This window comes from Mobula birostris, chromosome 14 (genome assembly GCF_030028105.1).
Source record: "Mobula birostris isolate sMobBir1 chromosome 14, sMobBir1.hap1, whole genome shotgun sequence".
Taxonomy (NCBI): Eukaryota; Metazoa; Chordata; class Chondrichthyes; order Myliobatiformes; family Myliobatidae; genus Mobula; species Mobula birostris.
Window position 1 is genome coordinate 37,367,278 of NC_092383.1, and position 19,690 is coordinate 37,386,967.

The 19,690-nt window shown below is 44.0% G+C and overlaps 1 protein-coding gene across 1 annotated transcript in view; it reads left to right on the forward strand.

Annotated features, from left to right (window-relative positions):
- adamts17 (ADAM metallopeptidase with thrombospondin type 1 motif, 17) overlaps positions 1-19,690 on the forward strand; it is a 583,128-nt gene that overhangs the window by 521,952 nt on the left and 41,486 nt on the right. The window contains exons 17-19 of the mRNA XM_072278384.1: positions 3,646-3,805; positions 9,253-9,388; positions 11,204-11,408. Coding sequence (XP_072134485.1) covers positions 3,646-3,805; positions 9,253-9,388; positions 11,204-11,408 — 501 coding nt within the window. The remainder of the gene's footprint in view (positions 1-3,645; positions 3,806-9,252; positions 9,389-11,203; positions 11,409-19,690) is intronic.

Sequence of the window (19,690 nt, forward strand, 5' to 3'; positions counted from 1 at the left end):
CAAGTGTCTCTCTCTCTGGACTAATCCCATTTAGAAGGACTTGGTCTGTACCCTTCTGTGGCTTAAAGTGCTCATTTAGATACTTCTCACATTTTGTGAGAAGCTCTACCTCCCCCATTTGCTCAGCCAGTATGGTCCAGATTCCAAGTGCTTTCTGGATGAGAAAGTCCTTGCCCAGGTCTTCTCCAAACCTCTCCTCCCTTATCATAAATTTGATACTGTATTGGAGGGGTCGTGACTGTCACGTGACAGCGCTGCCAATCAAGGTTTGACCCCTGCTCGCTCATCAATGCACACCTCACCATTGGCCCCTTTAATTAGCCTTGTACTTGGCCTCGGGCAACTGGCCTTTGTAATCAGCTTAACTCTGCTGGCAACGAGCCATTGGTCCCCCTGTGAATTACCTGGGCTGTACCCTCCAGCCCTCCTGCACTAAAAGGGTGCCACTTGTGCTGGGCTCTCTCTTTTTGCCATTTCCGAGGGACCACTCTGCTTCACTCCAGGCTGAGGACTGTGGAACGGCGCTGGAGAAATTGTTGGTGAGCTGTGCACTGAGTGGGGTTGGGAGCGTTGATTATTGTCCCAAATAGCATAGAGCCGTTCCCGCACAGAGTCAAGTGGGGGGTGCGGGTATCATATTGACTTTTCCCTTGGTTGTGTGAGTGTGTGTGCGTGCGTGTACTTTGTTCCCATGCGATTTTCCCACGTTCGTTATTAATTGTCCGCGTGTGTTTTATTGCTGATCCGACTTTTCCCTCGACTGCTGTAAATTGTGCGTGTTGCTTCTGTTGCCATTTTCCCACGTTTGCCTTCTGTAAATAAAATCCTTTACTACCAAGACTGTGTCCAGAATCCTCGCCTTTGAGACCTATCGAATCTGTTTCCTCACTTACAACAGATACCCTTGTTTTTGATACCTCTGCTATGACCTGATGAAAGGTCTCGACCCAAAACATCGACTGTTCATTCCCCTCCATAGGTGCTGCCTGGCTTGCTGAGCTCCTCCAGCATTTTGTGTGTGTTGCCCAGCCTATTCAGTCTCTCCTGGGAAAGATCAGAGCAAGGATACTTACAGCTTCAGTGACCCACCCTTTAATGTCAGCTCTTTTCATTGTGCTGGTGGTTTGTACACAACTTGTGTAAGGGCACAAATCTGGATCATTGTTTATAGTCGCCTGAGTGTGGGTTCTTGCATGAGCCTACAGATGCTGACTGGTCGTTGGATTCAGGAGTCCCTGAATAGAATTGTTTGCTACTTGTGTGGGGGAGAGGATGAGATCTGAGCTCAATGGAAAGCCTTGTGTTGAGGTTGACAGTGGACACAGACTTTTCTGGCAAGCTTTACAGTACAACAGGATTCCATACTGCACAGTATTCAGCTCTCTCCTGCATCAACTACTCTCGGGGGCTGGACAATGTAGGGGTCCCTATCCCACTGAATCGTGTTCTGCAAAATACCGTCCTGCTAACCAGGGAGGAGTGTCAGTGAGTAACGTGCAGTTCATTCAGTTACTGGGGTTTTGAAGAGCTGGAAGGGTATCCAGACTGTAAGAAGTAGGCACGAGGCTTTCAGTGGTGCTGAATGTGTGAGGGTGAAGTGGAGCCTGTGCATACGAGTGAGGCTTATTCATAGTCTATGACAGAGTGTGGTGGTGCAGCAGTGTATGAGCCTTGTCTTTGTAAGGAAATAGCATATGCCAGTGCACTCACTGGTCCCAACTATTTGTTGAGCCCACAGAACTTCATCAAATATTCAGGGTTTAACACCTGCCAATGACCTGCACATCTGTCTAGTCTCACTGCCCCCAAACATCTGTCTTTCATATTTCTGGGCTTCCAGCAGATACAAATCACCCCTCACACTTTGAACCTTCCGAACCAAGACTTCCAGTGCTTTGTCTAACATCTATGCACCTGCTTTCTCACCCATGTCTTAATGCCTTTCACTTTTCCCCAGATTAAATTCACTTCCTGAATTACTGCCAGTACTCACTACAATCACACCTGTCTTTGGGTGGTGAAAACCAAACTCACATTATTGATACAAAGTTCAAAGTAAAATTTATTATCAGAGTACATACATGTCACTGCATGCAATCCTGAGATTCTTTTCCTGTGGGCATACTCAGCAAATCTATAGAACAGTAACTGTAAACAGGATCAATGGACAACAAACTGCAAATGTATATATAAATAAATAGCGATAAATAACGAGAGCATGAAATAGGATAGAAGTCCTTAAAGTGAGACCATCGGTTGTGGGAACACCAGAAATAGAATGACTGTAGTTATCCTCTTTTGTTCACGAGGCTGATGGTTGAGGGGTAGTAACTGTTCTTGTGCCTGGTGGTGCAAGTCCTGAGGTACTTGTACCTTCTACCTGATGGCGGCAGTGACAAAAGAGCATGGTCTGGGTGGTGAGAATCTTTGATAACGGGTGCTGCTTTTCTACGACAAAATTTCATGTAGATGTGATCAACAGCTGGGAGGGCCTTACCCGTGATATACTGGGCCAAATCCACAACCTTTGTAGGATTTTCTATTCAAAGGCATTGGTGTTCCCGTACCAGCCTGTAGAGGTTTGTTAAGGTTTTTGATGTTGTTCTGAATCTCCAGAGACTTGTAAGGAAGTAGAGGCGCTGTTCTGCTTTCTTTGCAATTACATTTATTTGTTGGGTCCAGGACAGGTCCTCTGAGATAGTGACACCCAGGAATTTAAAGTCACTGATCCTCTCCATCTCTGCTCCTCTGATGATTACTGGCTCATGGACCTCTGGTTTCTCTCTCTTGAAGTCTACAATCCATTCCTTGGTGTTGCTGACATTGAGTGAGAGATTGTTGTTATGACACCACTCAGCCAAATTTTCAATCTCCCTCCTGTATGCTGATTCATCACCACCGTTGATTCAGCCTACGACAGCGGCATCATCAGCAAACCTGAATATGGCATTGGAGCTGTGCTTAACCACACAGTTATAAGTGTAAAGTGAGTAGAGCAGGGGGCTAAGCTCACAGCTTTGAGGTGCATCTTTGCTGATGATACATTCAGCTAAATAAAATTAGGGTGCTCTAATCATTGAACTTAATGATTGTCTTGCTATCAAAAATGGTTGTTTTGATATCAACAAGACCAGTGTAATTGTTTTTTATGCCTGTGGTCATGGTCACATCAATTCAGTAACTAATCAAAATTAATAGACAATATAGGCTTAAAGTACCAATACAGAAGGACTTGTTTTATGAAATTAGTAATGTGCTTTTTAGATTATGTAGTCAAAAAGATGGATGACTTTGCCTATGAATGACATTTTCTCAATACATTATTGCCAACATCTCAGTTCCTAATCTAAAATACTTCATCACCTTGCAGTAAAATCCATTAATGTGAACTCCACAAGATTTACATTTTTCAGATGATTATAATCCCAAGGCAGAACAAGTCCTTACTGATGTTACCACTGATGTTACTTGTACAGTATAAAAATGCCAGGCATGTTAATTTTGGGATCTTTGTTCTTATTCAAGCCTATTTCTCTTATAATATTATCAATATTATCACGGTGAGATTATCAGAACTATTTCATGGAATATTGAAATGCTGCTGTAACGTTCATTCTGACAAACTTTTGTTACCTTGCAAACTAGGTGCTGTTATTCCATGATCAAAGCTATGGCATTCACTATGAATACACAATCCCAGTGAACAACTCCGTCAAAGGCAGCGGTGAGGTGCAAAAACCACTGGAACCACTTTATTTGTGGACAAACACTGGCTGGGGAGACTGTAGCGTACAGTGTGGAGGAGGTATAGTTGACATTTAGTTTTTACCAAGGCTAACAAAGAAAATCAATGATATTCCCAGATTCTGGCTGTATTTGCATAACGTTGTCTGATTTCCTTCATTACCTCTCTGTATTGTATTCACTGGGGAAATGTGATGGGAGGGAGTATGGATGAGATGTTGGAGAGATTATGAACGGTGACTTGGGTAAAGAAGAGGAGATGCTTAGGTGAGATGTAAGTCAAGGAGGCTGAAGGATTTGAAGAGGGAATACAAGTTCTGATGGAGCAACCCAGTCAGTCCCACCCCGCCATCTGTACCTCTGTAACCCCGGTATGTTCATTTCCCTCAAGTGACAAGCCATTTCCCTGTTGAAATCAGTGACCATCTATAAGTGTCCTGCTCTGTACTTTCCAGATCATAATCATTTATTGCATAAAATAGTTCTTCCTCACCTTCCCCTCCCATTTTTCCATATTCTAAGTGTGTGGGCTTGGCACAGAAGTGAAAGGGCCAATTCAGTGGTGTACAACTCTCTGACTCTGATCTGTGTTTTCTCTCTCTCTGCCAGGCTTATTTTCACCTTTACTCCCTCTTGCTGTTGTTAGCTTTGCTTTTCACTCGTGGGATTCCTCACATGTGTGTTTCATGATATTCTCCATCTTCCTTCCCATCCAGAGAGTCAGAATCAGGTTTATTAACACTGTCACGTGTCATGAAATTTGTTTTGTGGCAACAGTACAGGGCAAGACGTAAAAAGAGTTAAGTTACAAATAAGTAAATAGTACAAGAGACGAATAACAAGAAAGTGTTTGGGGCTTCATTCACTGTTCTGAAATCTGATGACGGAGGGTAAGAAGCTGTTCCTAAAACATGGAGTGTGGGTCTTCAGGCTCCTGCACCTCCTTTCTGGTGGTAGCAATGCAAAGAGAGCATGCCCCAGATGGGGAAGGTCTTTAATAATGGATGCCACCTTTAGAAGATGTTCTTGATGACAAGGAGGGTTGACCCGCGATGGAGCTGACTGAGTCTGCAGCCCTGCTCCATACCAGGCTGTGTTGCAGTCAGTCAGAATGAACATAATAGAGTCCTGAATTTGATTCCTCTACCCGCGGCTTCTCCTCCTCAACAATAACCTCTTGTCCTGTTCACTGTAACATATCCAAAGTTACAGATGACAGGAAATTGAGTGGCAGTGTGAGTTGTGAGCAGGACACAGATCAGCTTCTGGGAGGCAACAGCAGTGACATGACAGATAAAATTGAAGGCCAAAAGTATGATATCATCCATTTTGGTAGACCAAGATAGAAAAGCAGAATATTTTTAATTGATGAAAGATTGAGAAGTTCGGTGTTCAGGAAGACCTAGATGTCTTTGTCCAGGCATCACTGAACATTACTGTACAGGTGCAGGTAGCAAATTCGAATTGAGTGGTATGCAAAAGTCCTTGAGTGCAAGGACAAAGACAATGACAGCACTTACATTTGGCCTTGGTGAGAGCACAGCTGAAATATTGCATGCATGCCTGGTTTCTCTACCTAATGAAGGACACGCTGGTAATAGAAAGAACACTAAGATGCAATCGGATGGGAGAATTAAGATTAAGCAGACTTGGTGTACACTCTGGAATTCAGAGGAATGAAAAGTAATCTTATCCAAAACAGACAAAAATCCTTTGAGATCTTGGCAGGGTAGATTCAGAGATGATGTTCCTCTGGCTAAGGATAAGAGCTAAGTCTCAGGATAAGAGCTTGGCCATTAGGAACAGAGAAGAAATTTCTTCACCTAGAGTGTGATGGCCCTTTGGAATTTTATGTCAGGGCTGAGAAACTTGATAGATTTTAAGAGCGGGCTTGCTGGAGCTTTGGATATTGTGAAATCCATCAGAAGGGTAAAGGCTTAGTGCAAGTAAGTGTTGCTGGGGTAGAAGTTCAGCCATGATGTTGTTGAGTGGTGGAGCAGGTGTATAGAGCCAGATGGGCCACTACTGCTACTGATTCTCATGTTCTTGATGGAAGAGAATACACCACAGTCAGGCAGCAGAGATAACAAGAGCTTGATAACAGTTACTGATAGAAAGTAGATTATATTTTAAAGATAAAGAATCTGTCCTCTCTTTGACAAGCATCCAGCAGATGTTTTGTTGGGGCATCAAATTTCAGAGTTAAATATGAAAGGCCAGATTTTATTGAACTGATTTTGTGGAATCAGTCAGGATTGTGTCCAAGGATATTCTGAGTTCACTATACACAGGGTCTGTGTAAAATCTGTTCTTTGGATGTAAATTATTCATCAATAGTTATCAGGAGCAAGTAAATGAAATTGTAGTCACCAGTAAGACTAGGGAGCCTCAATGGGAAATAACAGACACATTACTGACTCACATCACTCTGCAGTTGGATTATTGGAAATCATACTGTAGGTGACTTCATTGCCGGATATATCAGAGCTTCACTAAAAACAAATAGTACTGCAAGCCAATTATATTTTCTCCCTGCAGAGGACAAGGTATTTAGAAAGAAGACAGCACTTTCGAAGTCTTTCATATATTAAAAGGCACCACAGCCAATGAAGTATTTTTAAGTTCCTGTCACTTCCCAATGTATGGAAGCAAGCAGCCTTCTTGCACAACAAGATTCTATAGTTCCAGTGAGGTAACAAGCAGTGATATTAACTGATGGCTCGAGATTGATCAGGAACCTGCTTCCAGTTCTGATGTTCTTGAGCAAGGGAAGTACACCGGTGATTTATAACATGCTGCCAGCCAGTGAGACTTCCCAAAAAAAAGCTGTTTTGTGTCCAAAGGGAGCAAACCAGAGCTCACTTTCTTTGAAATAAAGCTTCGTTGACTTTTGCACTGAATGATACATCTGTTTTGTGTTGAAGGCTCCAAAATTGTACATGAATTAGCAAGAGTTGGGTAATAGTTGCAGAGTTGAGAAGTGAGGTGGATAACTGGGTGTCAGGAGTATCCTCCCCAGCAACCTGGCATTATCCAGAATTGCAACGTAATTCATCCTTTGGCTTTGGGGAAGTTCGGTTGCATCACATAAAGGTTGTGAGTATGGTATGCATGTATCTTTTTAAATATTAGCTTTATTGTCATATACACATTACACTGATGTGTTGGGCTGAAGGGTTGTACACATACTCCATGACTCATCCTCCTGCGAATCCTTCTACCAATTACTTCAAATATCTGTCCCTGGTTTTTGATCTAAGGGAACTAAGTTCAATCTATTTACTCTCTGCAGTTCTTCATAATTTCATACATCTCATTTCAGTTACCCTGCAAATTACTCTGTTCAGAAGAAAACACCAGTCCACCCAATATTTCTTGGGGACTTCAATTTTCTGACCCCAGCACCGAGCTTCATATCTTCATTGGCACAAGAGATGGCAGGTGCTGGAATCTGTAGACTTCTGGAGGAACTCAGCAGGTCAAGCCGTGTCTGTGGGTGGAAATGGACACTTAGCATTTTGGGCTGAGGCCTTTCATCCGAAACCACTGAGTTCCACCAGTTCCTGTCCTTACAGACAGTCTACAAATACCAGTGGAAATCAGGGAAAGATAGGCTTTGTTTCATAGCCTGCCTGAGCAAACACCACAATATACTTTTCTGCTCTGCTTTCTTTTGCCCTACTGCAAGTTGAGAATTTCCATGCCCACTGTACTGCGGTCAGTACTAGATATTGTCTGTTGGCCATTTCAATAAAATCCATTTCGTTATGCCTGTCCGTATTGGGCGCTACCAGAACAGATGGACTGTTTCAGAAATTTAACTCCGGAAATTGATCGACTCCATTCTTTCTGTGTTGAAATATCTTGGTCTATCCCCCAAATGGTGAACCGTGTGTGTGCAGGGTGACCAGAGGTGTGCAGAGTGAACCATGAGTGTGCGCAGAGTGAACCGTGAGTGTGCGCAGAGTGAACCGTGAGTGTGTGCAGGGTGAACCGTGAGTGTGTGCAGGGTGAACCGTGAGTGTGTGCAGGGTGAGCTGTGTGTGTGTGCAGGGTGAGCTGTGTGTGTGTGCAGGGTAAATCGTGAGTGTGCGCAGAGTGAACCGTGAGTGTGCGCAGGGTGAACCGTGAGTGTGCGCAGGGTGAACCGTGAGTGTGTGCAGGGTGAGCTGTGTGTGTGCGCAGGGTGAACCGTGAGTGTGCGCAGGGTGAACCGTGAGTGTGTGCAGAGTGAACCGTGAGTGTGCGCAGAGTGAGCTGTGTGTGTGTGCAGGGTGAGCTGTATATGTGTGCAGGGTAAATTGTGTGTGTGTGCAGGGTGAGCTGTGTGTGTGTGCAGGGTAAATCGTGAGTGTGTGCAGAGTGAACCGTGAGTGTGCGCAGAGTGAACCGTGAGTGTGCGCAGAGTGAACCGTGAGTGTGTGCAGAGTGAACCGTGAGTGTGCGCAGAGTGAGCTCTGTGTGTGTGCAGGGTGAGCTGTATATGTGTGCAGGGTAAATTGTGTGTGTGTGCAGGGTGAGCTGTGTATGTGTGCAGGGTAAATCGTGTGTGTGTGCAGAGTGAATCGAGTGTGTGTGCAGAGTGAACCTGGACCACAGAGGTTGAATGTCTTGCTGATGGCAAATTTTGGGCAATGCACTTCTGTAGATGTAATGTGAGTGAGTTTGATGATTAAAAACTGGGGTCGGGCCAGTGAACACAAAAATATTACCCAAAGGTGGGTATGTAATGGTTGTGACAGGGGTCAGGACACCCTGTGATGTGTATGGAATTGATTCACTCCATATTATCATGCTTCTCAATCTCTCAGTGCTATTTCCTCTAGTCTTGTGCAGATGAATGTCTAGGTGCAGAAGATACTATTAGATTCTATCCTGCTACTGTATGGACCTCCCATACACTGAAGATGAACACTTGATCTCCTAGTTTACCTTGTCGTGTCCCTTGCATTTTACTTGCCTTCCTGCACTACACTTTCTCTTTAACTAGGATACTATACTCTGCATTCTGTGTTTCCGTTTGTACCCTTCCATATACTTATATATGTAATGACCTAACTGGATAGCACACATACCAAAACTTTTCACTGTTTCTCAGTACAGGTAAGAGCAATAAGGGGAGCAGAGTAGTGTAGTGGTTAGTACAACAGTTTACAGTGCCAGTGACCTGGGTTCAATTCCCACCGCTGCCTGTAAGGAGTTTGTACTTTCTGCACATGACCGTGTGGGTTTCCGCCAGGTGCTCTGGTTTTCTCCCACAGTCCAAAGATGTACTGTTTAATTGGTCATTGTAAATTGTCCCTTGATAGACTAAGGTTAAATCGGGGATTGCTGGGCAGCATGGCTCGAGGGTCTGGAAAGGCCTATTCCACATTGTATCTCAATAAATAAAGAAATAATACAAAAGTAAATTAAATGAAGAGTCCTTGATTGAACTGATCAGTCAGCTGGTTTGGGCTGTGTCATTGCCTCTGTTTCTTCTCACCATTCTGTCTTAACTGCTTACAGGTGAGCGCAGAACAATTGTCCGTTGCACCAAGATTGTAAACAAGACGTTGAGAGTAACAAATGACAGTGACTGTCAGCACCTACCTCGTATAAATCCACAGATTCGGAGATGCAACATCCATCTATGTCAGTCCTGGTAAGTGCCTTTATTAGACGAAAGTGCTCAAATTGCTTGGGCAATAATTCCCACAGATAAGACAGCTTGTGTTTACAGAGTGCCCAGTGAATCCATTGCTTTATTAGTGGGAGATAGCCATTCCATGATGTACAAAAGGCAAGCAAAACTTTCCAATTCAAAAGGGCTGGGTGAAATGGGCATTTTGGTAGAGTATTCATCTGCACAGGAAATGGTATTCCATTCATCAGAGCAAAAGCTAAGATTCCTAGATCAAAGACATGGACCCAAAAGTCTCAATGGAGTTTAAGCAGAAATTCCTATATAGATCACTGGCATTCTGTGGGTAAATGTACTGTAGGTAATAAGGAGACAAATTATCGGTTAAATTATTACTGATTCTACTGGTTTGAATGAGAATGCTAGCCAAGACTTCAGGATAATGCCGTCCTCTTGCAGTAGAGCCCTGGAACATCCAACATTATTCCTAAAACTACCAAAAGAATTGTTCTAAAGCTTCATCCATAAGGGAATACTCTGACAATGCAGCACTCCCTCAACACTGCAGGGGTATGTCAGCTCAACCCTGCACCAGATTGTAATAACCTATTTGTTTTTGGTGTAGAGATACAGAATAGAATGGGCCCTTCCATCCCATCGTGCCGCCCTGCCCAGCAGCCCACCTAGTTAGCACTAGCCTAATCATGGGACAATTTTCAATGATTAATTAACCTACTAAGCGGTAAGTCTTTGAACCGTGGGAGGAAACCGGAGCACCTGGAGGAACTCCTTGCAGTCACAGTCTGAGCATACAAACTCCTTAATGACAGCACCAGAATTCCGAACTCCGGTGTAATGGCATCGTCCTAACCGCTACACAACTGTGGTAGCCCAATCATGAATCTGTAAGGGAGTCCAGTCTGACAGGAATTAATTTTAGATTTTTAAAGCTAGTTCATTGCTTGGTCACTATCAATTGTAATAATGTTTTTCTGTAAATATTGGCCAAAAACAGAATGAATCAAGAGAGATGAAGAGCACAGATAAGGTGGATGGTCACTGGATTTTCCCCCATGTAGGGGAAACTCTAACAAGAGGGCATAAGGTGAGAGGCAAAAGATTGAAAAGGGATCTGAAGGGAAACTTTCAAATAGACGGTGGTGGATATATGGAATGAGCTGCTAGGGGAAATGGTAAAAGTGTGTAAAATTACAAAATTCAAAAGACATTTGATTAGGTACATGGATGGGAAATAAAGTGTGGGCCAAAGCCAGGCAAGTGTGACTAGCTTGGATAAACATTGTGGTCAAGATGCGTGGGTGGGGTCAAAGGGCCCTTTTCCGTGTTGCATAACGTTGTAAGAAGTGGATAATGTCCTAATAATATCTCTCAGCACTCAGTCCTGCCCTCAAGCTGGATCCATTTAAGGGAATTAATTTCAAAACAAGGATGAATAGAAATTAGCACCAGCGAATGCCCTGTGATGTATTCACTGCCTGATTAAACCAGCCACTCTCCAGAAACAGAGTAAGGTGTTCCTGTGTGCAATGCATGTAGTTGGTCCTGCTCTCCATGTCTTAATACAGCTCCCATATGAAATTCGTGATTGAATCTATCTCCACCTCTCCCCTCAGGTGCGCACTCCAGACAGTGTTTTTTTTTAATTGGAGCTCTTCTAAAAAAGAAAACACTGAAAAACTGAATAGAAGGCACTGATTAGAAGAAATATTGCTTCTTTAATCTACATTTAATCATTGCTCTGCTTTGGAGAGTACAATGCGCGAGTCATGTTTTCTGCAGTGACTGAGATCCAGTTGTGATTTTCTTTTGACTCAGGTGGGTGGGAGGCAATTGGTCTCCCTGTTCCAGCACCTGTGGGAAGGGAATTCAGGTTCGCAATGTGACCTGTGTCTATCAACTACAAAATGGCACTTACTTTAACACAAGAAGTCTCTATTGCCTTGGTCCAAAGCCATCAGCAGTACGGGGCTGCGAAGGCCGTGAGTGTCTCACCATGTGGGAAGCCTCGGAATGGTCAAAGGTAAGTGCTTCTTAATGGATAAATATGAAGCCCGATTACTGGTAGACAATATTTCCGTATTGTCACATGAGCTCAGTTATGGTGAATCTGGCTGACAGCTCAGCACCCTCTCTCTGCCTGTCATTGTGTGAGTTCTTTCTCATTCACTTTAAGGATTAGTTCAGTAGTTGAGACCCATGAACCAAATGTACAAGTTAAGATTTGTTCACTTTTCTACTGTGTAGTCTATTTATTTATTTCCAGCGTTCAAGCAGTAATATGCCTACTGATGTATTACACTGCCTTGAGATTGACTCCTGTATTTTGGTCATTGTGGTCCAAAATTTCATTATACTAGGTCTAATTTCATAGGAAGTCCATGCTGAATGTCAGCTACCCACTAACACTGATTCTTTGTTACTTATACCCCTTAACTCCCCCCGATTCTACCATTCACAATGCATGACGCGCAATTTACAGCAGACAATTAAACTACTGACCTATACGTCTTTGGGATGTGGAAGGAAACGAGGACACCCAGGAGACACCCACACAGTCACAGAGAGAACGTGCAAACTGCACACTGCCAGCGCCCAAAGTCAGATTTGAATCCAGGTCTCTGATGGCGTGAGGCTACGGCTCTACTGTGTCACCTTTCTTCACGCTACCTTTGTTACAGCTCTTTGGTTATGTCACAGCTCTGGGTGGAAGACTCCCTTGATCAGGAGTTGCAGCATTCCCAGGGATCATTAGTTAGGAGATTGGAGCAACCCACTCCATGTGAACAAGGTCCACACCAAACAACTCCTGAATGGGAATCAAGCCACGATTTCCAGTGGGAATTTATGCCAATTTTGACCCATGGAAGCAATGAGTAGGGAGCTTCACATGTGCTGTAGAAGCATTGCAATTATTGCGCATGAATTGGCAGGTGATGAGGAACAGACCCAAAACCCTCTGAAATGGGAAGCTAAATGATTACAAGATGAAATCTTCTCTGAAGAAACAAAGCTTGTTAATTAGCAATTAGCTTCTTTAGGCATTGTAATTGCTAAAACTTCAGTCTCAATCACTCAGTTGTCATCAACCTGGAGTTATTTGTCAGATGGTATTGTTGTTATTTGCCTAGAGCCTCCATTCTCCATACCTAGACCTCACCTATTGGTGCCACCCCTTCCACAGTCTCCATTCTCCATACCTAGACCTCACCCATTGGTGCCACCCTTTCCACAGCCTCCATTCCTCACCCATTGGTGTCACCCCTTCCACAGCCTCTATTCTCCATACCCAGGCCTCACCCATTGGTGCCACCCCTTCCACAGCCTCCATTCTCCATACCCATACCTCACCCATTGGTGCCACCCTTTCCACAGCCTCCATTCCTCACCCATTGGTGCCACCCTTTCCACAGCCTTCATTCTCCATACCCAGACCCCACCCATTGGTGCCACCCTTTCCACAGCCTCCATTCCTCACCCATTGGTGCCACCCTTTCCACAGCCTTCATTCTCCATACCCAGACCTCACCCATTGGTGCCACCCTTTCCACAGCCTCCATTCCTCACCCATTGGTGCCACCCTTTCCACAGCCTTCATTCTCCATACCCGGACCTCACCCATTGGTGCCACCCTTTCCACAGCCTTCATTCTCCATACCCAGACCTCACCCATTGATGTCACCCCTTCCACAGCCTTCATTCTCCATACCTAGACCTCACCCATTGGTGCCACCCCTTCCACAGCCTCCATTCCTCACCCATTGGTGCCACCCACCCCTTCCACAGCCTTCATTCTCCATACCCAGACCTCACCCATTGGTGCCACCCCTTCCACAGCCTTCATTCTCCATACCCGGACCTCACCCATTGGTGCCACCCCTTCCACAGCCTCCATTCTCCATACCCAGATCTGCACCATTTTGCTAAAATTCTAGTGTGGTTGAATTGAGTGCTGAAGCCCTATGAGACCAAGGGATAGAACATAGAACATAGACATAGAAATCTGCAGCACATTACAGGCCCTTTAACCCACAATGTTGAGCCTACCATGTAACCTACTCTAGAAATTGCCAAGAATTTCCCAACTGCATAGTCCTCTATTTTTATGTACCTATCTGTCTTAAAAGACCCTGTTGTATCCGCCTCTACCACCGTCACTGGCAGTGTATTCCACGAACCACCATTCTCTGTGTGAGAAACTTACCTCTGACATCATCCTTGTACTTACTTCCAAGCACCTTAAAACTATGCCCCCTCGTGTTAGCCATTTCAGCCCTGGGAAAAAGCCTCCAGCCATCTGCACAATCAGTAGCTGTCATCATCTTATACCCCTCTATCAGGTCACCTCTCATCCTCTGTCACTCCAAGGAGAAAAGGCCAAGTTCACTCAACCTATTCTCATAAGGCACACTCTCCAATCCAGGAAACATCCTTGTAAATCTCCTCTGCACTCTCTCTATAGTATCCACATCCTTCCTGTAGTGAGGTGATCAGAACTGAACACAGTACTCCAAGTGCGGTCCAACTAAGGTCTTGTATGGCTGTAACATTACTGTACCTCACAATGATGAAGGAGAAACTGGCTATGGCCAGAAGGAAAAATTCAGTGGTCTTTCAAAAGCATGGACATTGGAACAGTGTAACATCTGAACAATTCACCGTCTGTAGTTACTCAAGCCCTATCTGAGGTTAGCGTGGAAGACCTCCCTCTGTTAGTCAGGGTTGACCATGGACGTTATGTCCCAGGTGCCTATGTGATGTGCGAGCCTGTGTACAAGTCAGGACGGTATTTGCTAGCTGAGGCTCCCCCTCTCCACGTAGCTGATAAATTCAAAGGAACGGCAGAAACTGATACAGTTTGGCACCAGCGGCATTGCAGGAGTTACCAGTCAGTGTTGAACTCAACGAAGGACCACCTTAGGGATTCCAGCTCTGGATTTTTCCTCAGGATTTACACCCGAAGCTTTCCTCATGAGCAGGTATAGCCACAAGGCAGCGAAGTTGTGAGATCAGTTTTCTTTCACAATACACACAAAATACTAAAAGAACTCAGCAGGTCAGGCAGCATCTATGGAAATGAATAAACAATCAACACTTTGGGCTGAAACCCATCTTCAGGACTGAAAACGAGGGGAGAAGACACCAGAATAAAAAGATGGAAGGAGGGGAACGAGGATATCTAGAAGGTGATATGTGAAGCCGGGTAGGTAGCAAAGATGAAGGGCTGGAGAGGAAGGAATCTGATAGGAGAAGAGCATGGACCATAGGAGAAAGAAAAGGAGCAGGGGGCCCAAGGGAAAGTGATAAGCAGGAGAGAAGAAGTGAGAGGCCAGTGGAGAATAAAAGGGTTGTAGAGTGGAGAGGAAGAGAAAAACTTTTTACCAGAAGGAGAAATTAATGTTCATGCCATCAGGTTGGAGGCTACTCAGGTGGAATATAAGGTGCTACTCCTCCACCCTGAGGGTGGTATCATCATGGCACAAGAGGAGGCCATGGACTGACATGTTGGAACAGTAATGGAAATTGGAAGTAAAATGTTTGGACACTGGGAAGTTTCACTTTATGGAGATGGAGTAGAGGTGCTCAACAAAGCGTTCCCCCAATTGAAGCAGAGGTTTACTTCTAGATGAGCTGCCAACGCAGCTGATGAGCCCCATCTGCCCGAAACAAATGGCTTTATGGCACCAGTAATCCACCTTTGTCCCTTTTCCCGTCAGTAGCTAAGCCACACATGAAGGCCAGGAGCTGGACTTGGTTGTCAGAGGCTATTTGAGATACACACTATTGGGAGCATTTAATAGGTAGTGTGAGCTTATCCCCACTACCATCCCTGGCTATAACAACCTTAAGGGTTTTTCAGACAAATCTGTGTATCCCACATGGGACTTATCAACCACATTAGAATCCACTTAATTGGAGCAGAAGCAAGTTGATCTCATCCTAAGGGCCTATCAGAGAAGGAGATAAGTTCTGTCACTACTCAAGACCATAGCGTGTTTTTGTGGGACGAGGGCACTTTCCTGAACTACTAGCTCCTGACACCAGTCAGGTCTCCAGTAACTTTCTAATAATGATACCCAGACAGCAAACAGGAATATTATGGAAATGGAGGTCTGATCCAGGACTGCAGTCCTGTAGACCAAGGTGAAGGAAAGGTTCACTGGTTCTGGTTGTGTTCTGCATCTTCTGGTCATTGTGCAAGTACTGTGTGCCACAAGAAAGAGGAGGAGGCAGTACAGTAGGAGCACATTCTACACAGGAGGCAATAGTGAGAAATCCTCTTTGGAGGAGCTGTAAAACTGTGTTAGATTGTTGCTCCATTCAGTTGAGAAACCTGCAACATCACTCAGAGAAAAGCTTGTGGTTACATTCTATATCTCCAGTAAGGTATGGTTGGCCACAGACAAGACAATATTTCCATGAAAAGGTGTCACTATTTTTACCAGTAATTCAGCTACAGTCAACAGAACAATGATGGGGGGGAGGAAATTTTCTGATCAGTAGCTTTATGTAATGGAAAAGCACAAGGAATGACTAGAAGGGAGATCATTGCCAGGATGAGAGTGGCACTGGCCAATGTTAATTGGAATTTAAGATTGTGGGCAAAACTATAATAGATGAAAGGTGACTGTTGTGGTAATCCAGGTAATTAACTTCAAGGCAGAAAGAAAGGCAGCCAAAGTTTCAAGTTTCAAGTTAATTATCGATAAGGATAGGTCTGGTCCTCGAGAATTGGAGAAGGGCCAATTTTGTGGAAAGGAGAACGGATCTAGGAAGAGTGGATTGGGATAAGTTGTTTTCTGGCAAGGATGTGTTCAGAAAGTGGAAAGCCTTCAAAGGTGAAATTTTGAGAGTGCAGAGTTTGTATGTTCCTGCCAGGATTAAAGGCAAAGTCAACAGGCATAGTGAACCTTGGTTTTCAAGGGATATTGGTGATCTGGTTAAGAAAATGAGAGAGGTGTATAGCAGGTACAGGCAACAAAGAACAAATGAGGTACTTGAAGAGTATAGAAAATGTAAGAAAATACTAAAGAAGGAAATCAGGAAGGCAAAAAGAAGACATGAGGTTGCTTTGGCAGATAATGTGAAGGTAAACCCAAAGGGTTTCTACAAGTATATTAAGAGTAAAAGGATAGTAAGTGACAAAATTGGTCCCCTAGAAGATCAGAGTGGTCGTCTGTGTCTGGAGCCTCACAAGATGGGGGAGATCTTAAACAGCTTATTTGCATCAGTATTTACTCAGGAAACTGGCATAGCATATATACAAATATAGAAGGAAGGGATGCAAGCAGTAGTGTCATGGAACATATAGAGATTAAACAGGAGGAGCTGCTTGCTGCCTTACAGTGAATAAAGGTAGATAAATCCCCTGGGCCTGACATGATATTTCCTCAGACCTGGAGAGAGACTAGTGTAGAAATTGCAGGGGCCCTGGCAGAAATATTTAAAATGTCCTTAGCCACGGGTGCGGTGCCAGAGGATTGGAGGGTAGCTCATGTTGTTCCATTGTTTCAAAAAGGCTCCAGAAGTAAACCAAGTAATTACAGGCCAGTGAGCCTGGCATCAGTGGTAGGTAATTTATTGGAAGGTGTTCTGAGAGATCGGATATACAAGTATTTGGACAGCTAAGGGCTGATTAAGGATAGTCAGCATGGCTTTGTGTGTGGTAGATCGTGTTTAAGGTATCTTGTAGAGTTTTTCAAGGAGGTTACCAAGGAAGTAGATGAAGGAAAGGTTGTTGATGTTGTCTACATGGACTTTAGTAAGGCCTTTGACAAGGTCCCACATAGTCATAGTCATAGTCATACTTTATTGATCCCGGGGGAAATTGGTTTTCGTTACAGTTGCACCATAAATAATAAATAGTAATAGAACCATAAATAGTTAAATAGTAATATGTAAATTATGCCAGTAGATTATGAAATAAGTCCAGAACCAGCCTATTGGCTCAGGGTGTCTGACCCTCCAAGGGAGGAGTTGTAAAGTTTGATGGCCACAGGCAGGAATGACTTCCTATGACGCTCTGTGTTGCATCTCGATGGAATGAGTCTCTGGCTGAATGTACTCCTGTGCCCACCCAGTAAATTATGTAGTGGATGGGAGACATTGACCAAGATGGCATGCACATGGGAGGTTAGTTCAGAAGGTTCAGACACTAGGTATCCATGAAGAGGTTGTAAACTGGATTCAAAATTGGCTGTGTGGGAGAAGACAGAGTGTGGTAGTGGATGATTACTTCTCAGACTGGAGGCCTGTGATTAGTGGTGTACCTCAGGGATCTGTGCTGGGACCATTGTTGTTTGTTGTCTATATCAATGATTTAGATGATAATGTGGTAATTTGAATCAGCAAGTTTGCTGATGACACTAAGATTGGAGGCGTTGTGAACAGCGAGGAAGGCTTTCAAAGCTTGCAGAGGTTTCTGGACCCACTGGAAAAATGGGCCAGAAAATGGCAGATGGAATTTAATGCCGACAAGTGTGAAGTGTTGCATTTTGGAAGGACATACCAAGGTAAGACATACACAGTAAACGGTAGGGCACTGAGGAGTGCTGAGGAACAAACGGATCTGGGAGTTCAGATACATAATTCCCTGAAAGTGGCGTCACAGGTAGACAGGGTTGTAAAGAAGGCTTTTGGCATCCTGGCATTCATAAATCAAAGTATTGAGTATAGGAGTTGGGATGTTATGGTGAGGTTGTATAAGATATTGGTGAGTATGAATTTGGAGTATTGTGTACAGTTCTGGTCACCTAACTATTGGAAGGATATCAGTAAGATTGAAAGAATGCAGAGAAGATTTACTAGGATGTTACGGAGCTGAGTGCAGAGAAAGATTGAACAGGTTAGGACTTTATTCCTTGGAGCGTAGAAGAATGAGGGGAGATTTGTTAGAGGTTTACAAAATTATGAGGGGTATGGACAGAGTAAATGCGAGTAGGCTCTTTCCACTTAGATTAGGAGAGATAAATACAAGAGGACATGGCTTTAGGGTGAAAGGAGAAAGGTTTAAGGGGAACATTAGGAGGAACTTCTTCACTCAGAGAGTGGTGGGAGTGTGGAACGAGCTGCCATCTGACGTGGTAAATGCGGGCTCACTCTTAAGTTTTAAGAATGAATTGGATAGATACATGGTTGGGAGAGGTCTGGAGGGTTTGGACTGGGTGCAGGTCAATGGGACTAGCGGAATAAAGTTTTGGCACAGACTAGACAGGCCAAATGGCCTGTTTTCTGTGCTGTAGTGTTCCATGGTTCTATGGTTCAAAGTCAGAATCTAAGGGATGACACGAGGGAGATTATAATGAAATGGAAAGAGATGCATAAAATACATCAGGTTTAGCCTTCTCAGACAACTTGTCAGATTCCATGGTACCCTGTTACCAGTTCAGTTTGGTGGTTCTGAGTTGACTGATGAGGCCAATGTGAGAATGTTGTACTAAACCAATTAAATTAATAATCAAATGGCCAATTAAACTAATCCCCTCTGCCTACACAATGTCCATATCCTTCCATTTTCCTCACATTCATGTGCTTATCTAAACATCTCTTAAACGTCTCTAATGTATCTGCCTCTACCACCACCCCAGGCAGAGCATTCCAGGCACTCATTACTCTATAAAAACACATGCCCTTGACACCTCCTTTGAAATTACGCACCCCCCCGCCACCTTAAATGCACATCCTCCAGTAATAAACATTTCAACCTGGGGAAAAAAGATAGTGTCTGTCTATTCTATCTGTGTCTCTCATTGTCTTATAAACCCCTATCAGATCTCCTCCCAGCCTCTGCTGCTCCAGAGAAAATAGCCCAACCTCAGTTGTCACCGCACATGCTTTCTAATCCAGGCAGCATCCTGGTAAACCTCTTCTGCACCCTTCCCAAAAACTCAACATCCTTCCTGTAATGGGGTGACCAGAATGTATGCAATACTCCAGATGCGACCTAACTACAGTTTCATCAAGCTGCAACATAACTTCCTGACTTTGTCTCAACTGATAAAGGCAAGTAGGCAAGTTTGCCATGTGCCTTCGTAACCATCCTATCAACCTGTGTAGCCACTTTCAGGGAGCTATGAACTTGGATCCCAAGATCCCTCTGCTCATCAACACTGTTAAAAGTTTTTTCCTTAACAGTGTCTTTATATTTGACTTACCAAGCTGCAACACTTTGCACTTAGCTGGGTTAAACTGCCATTCCTCCACACATATTTGCAACTGATCTATATCCTGCTGTATTCTTTTCCAATCTTTGCATCTTCTGCAACTTACTAACCCACTCATCCACATTTTCATCCAGGTCATTTA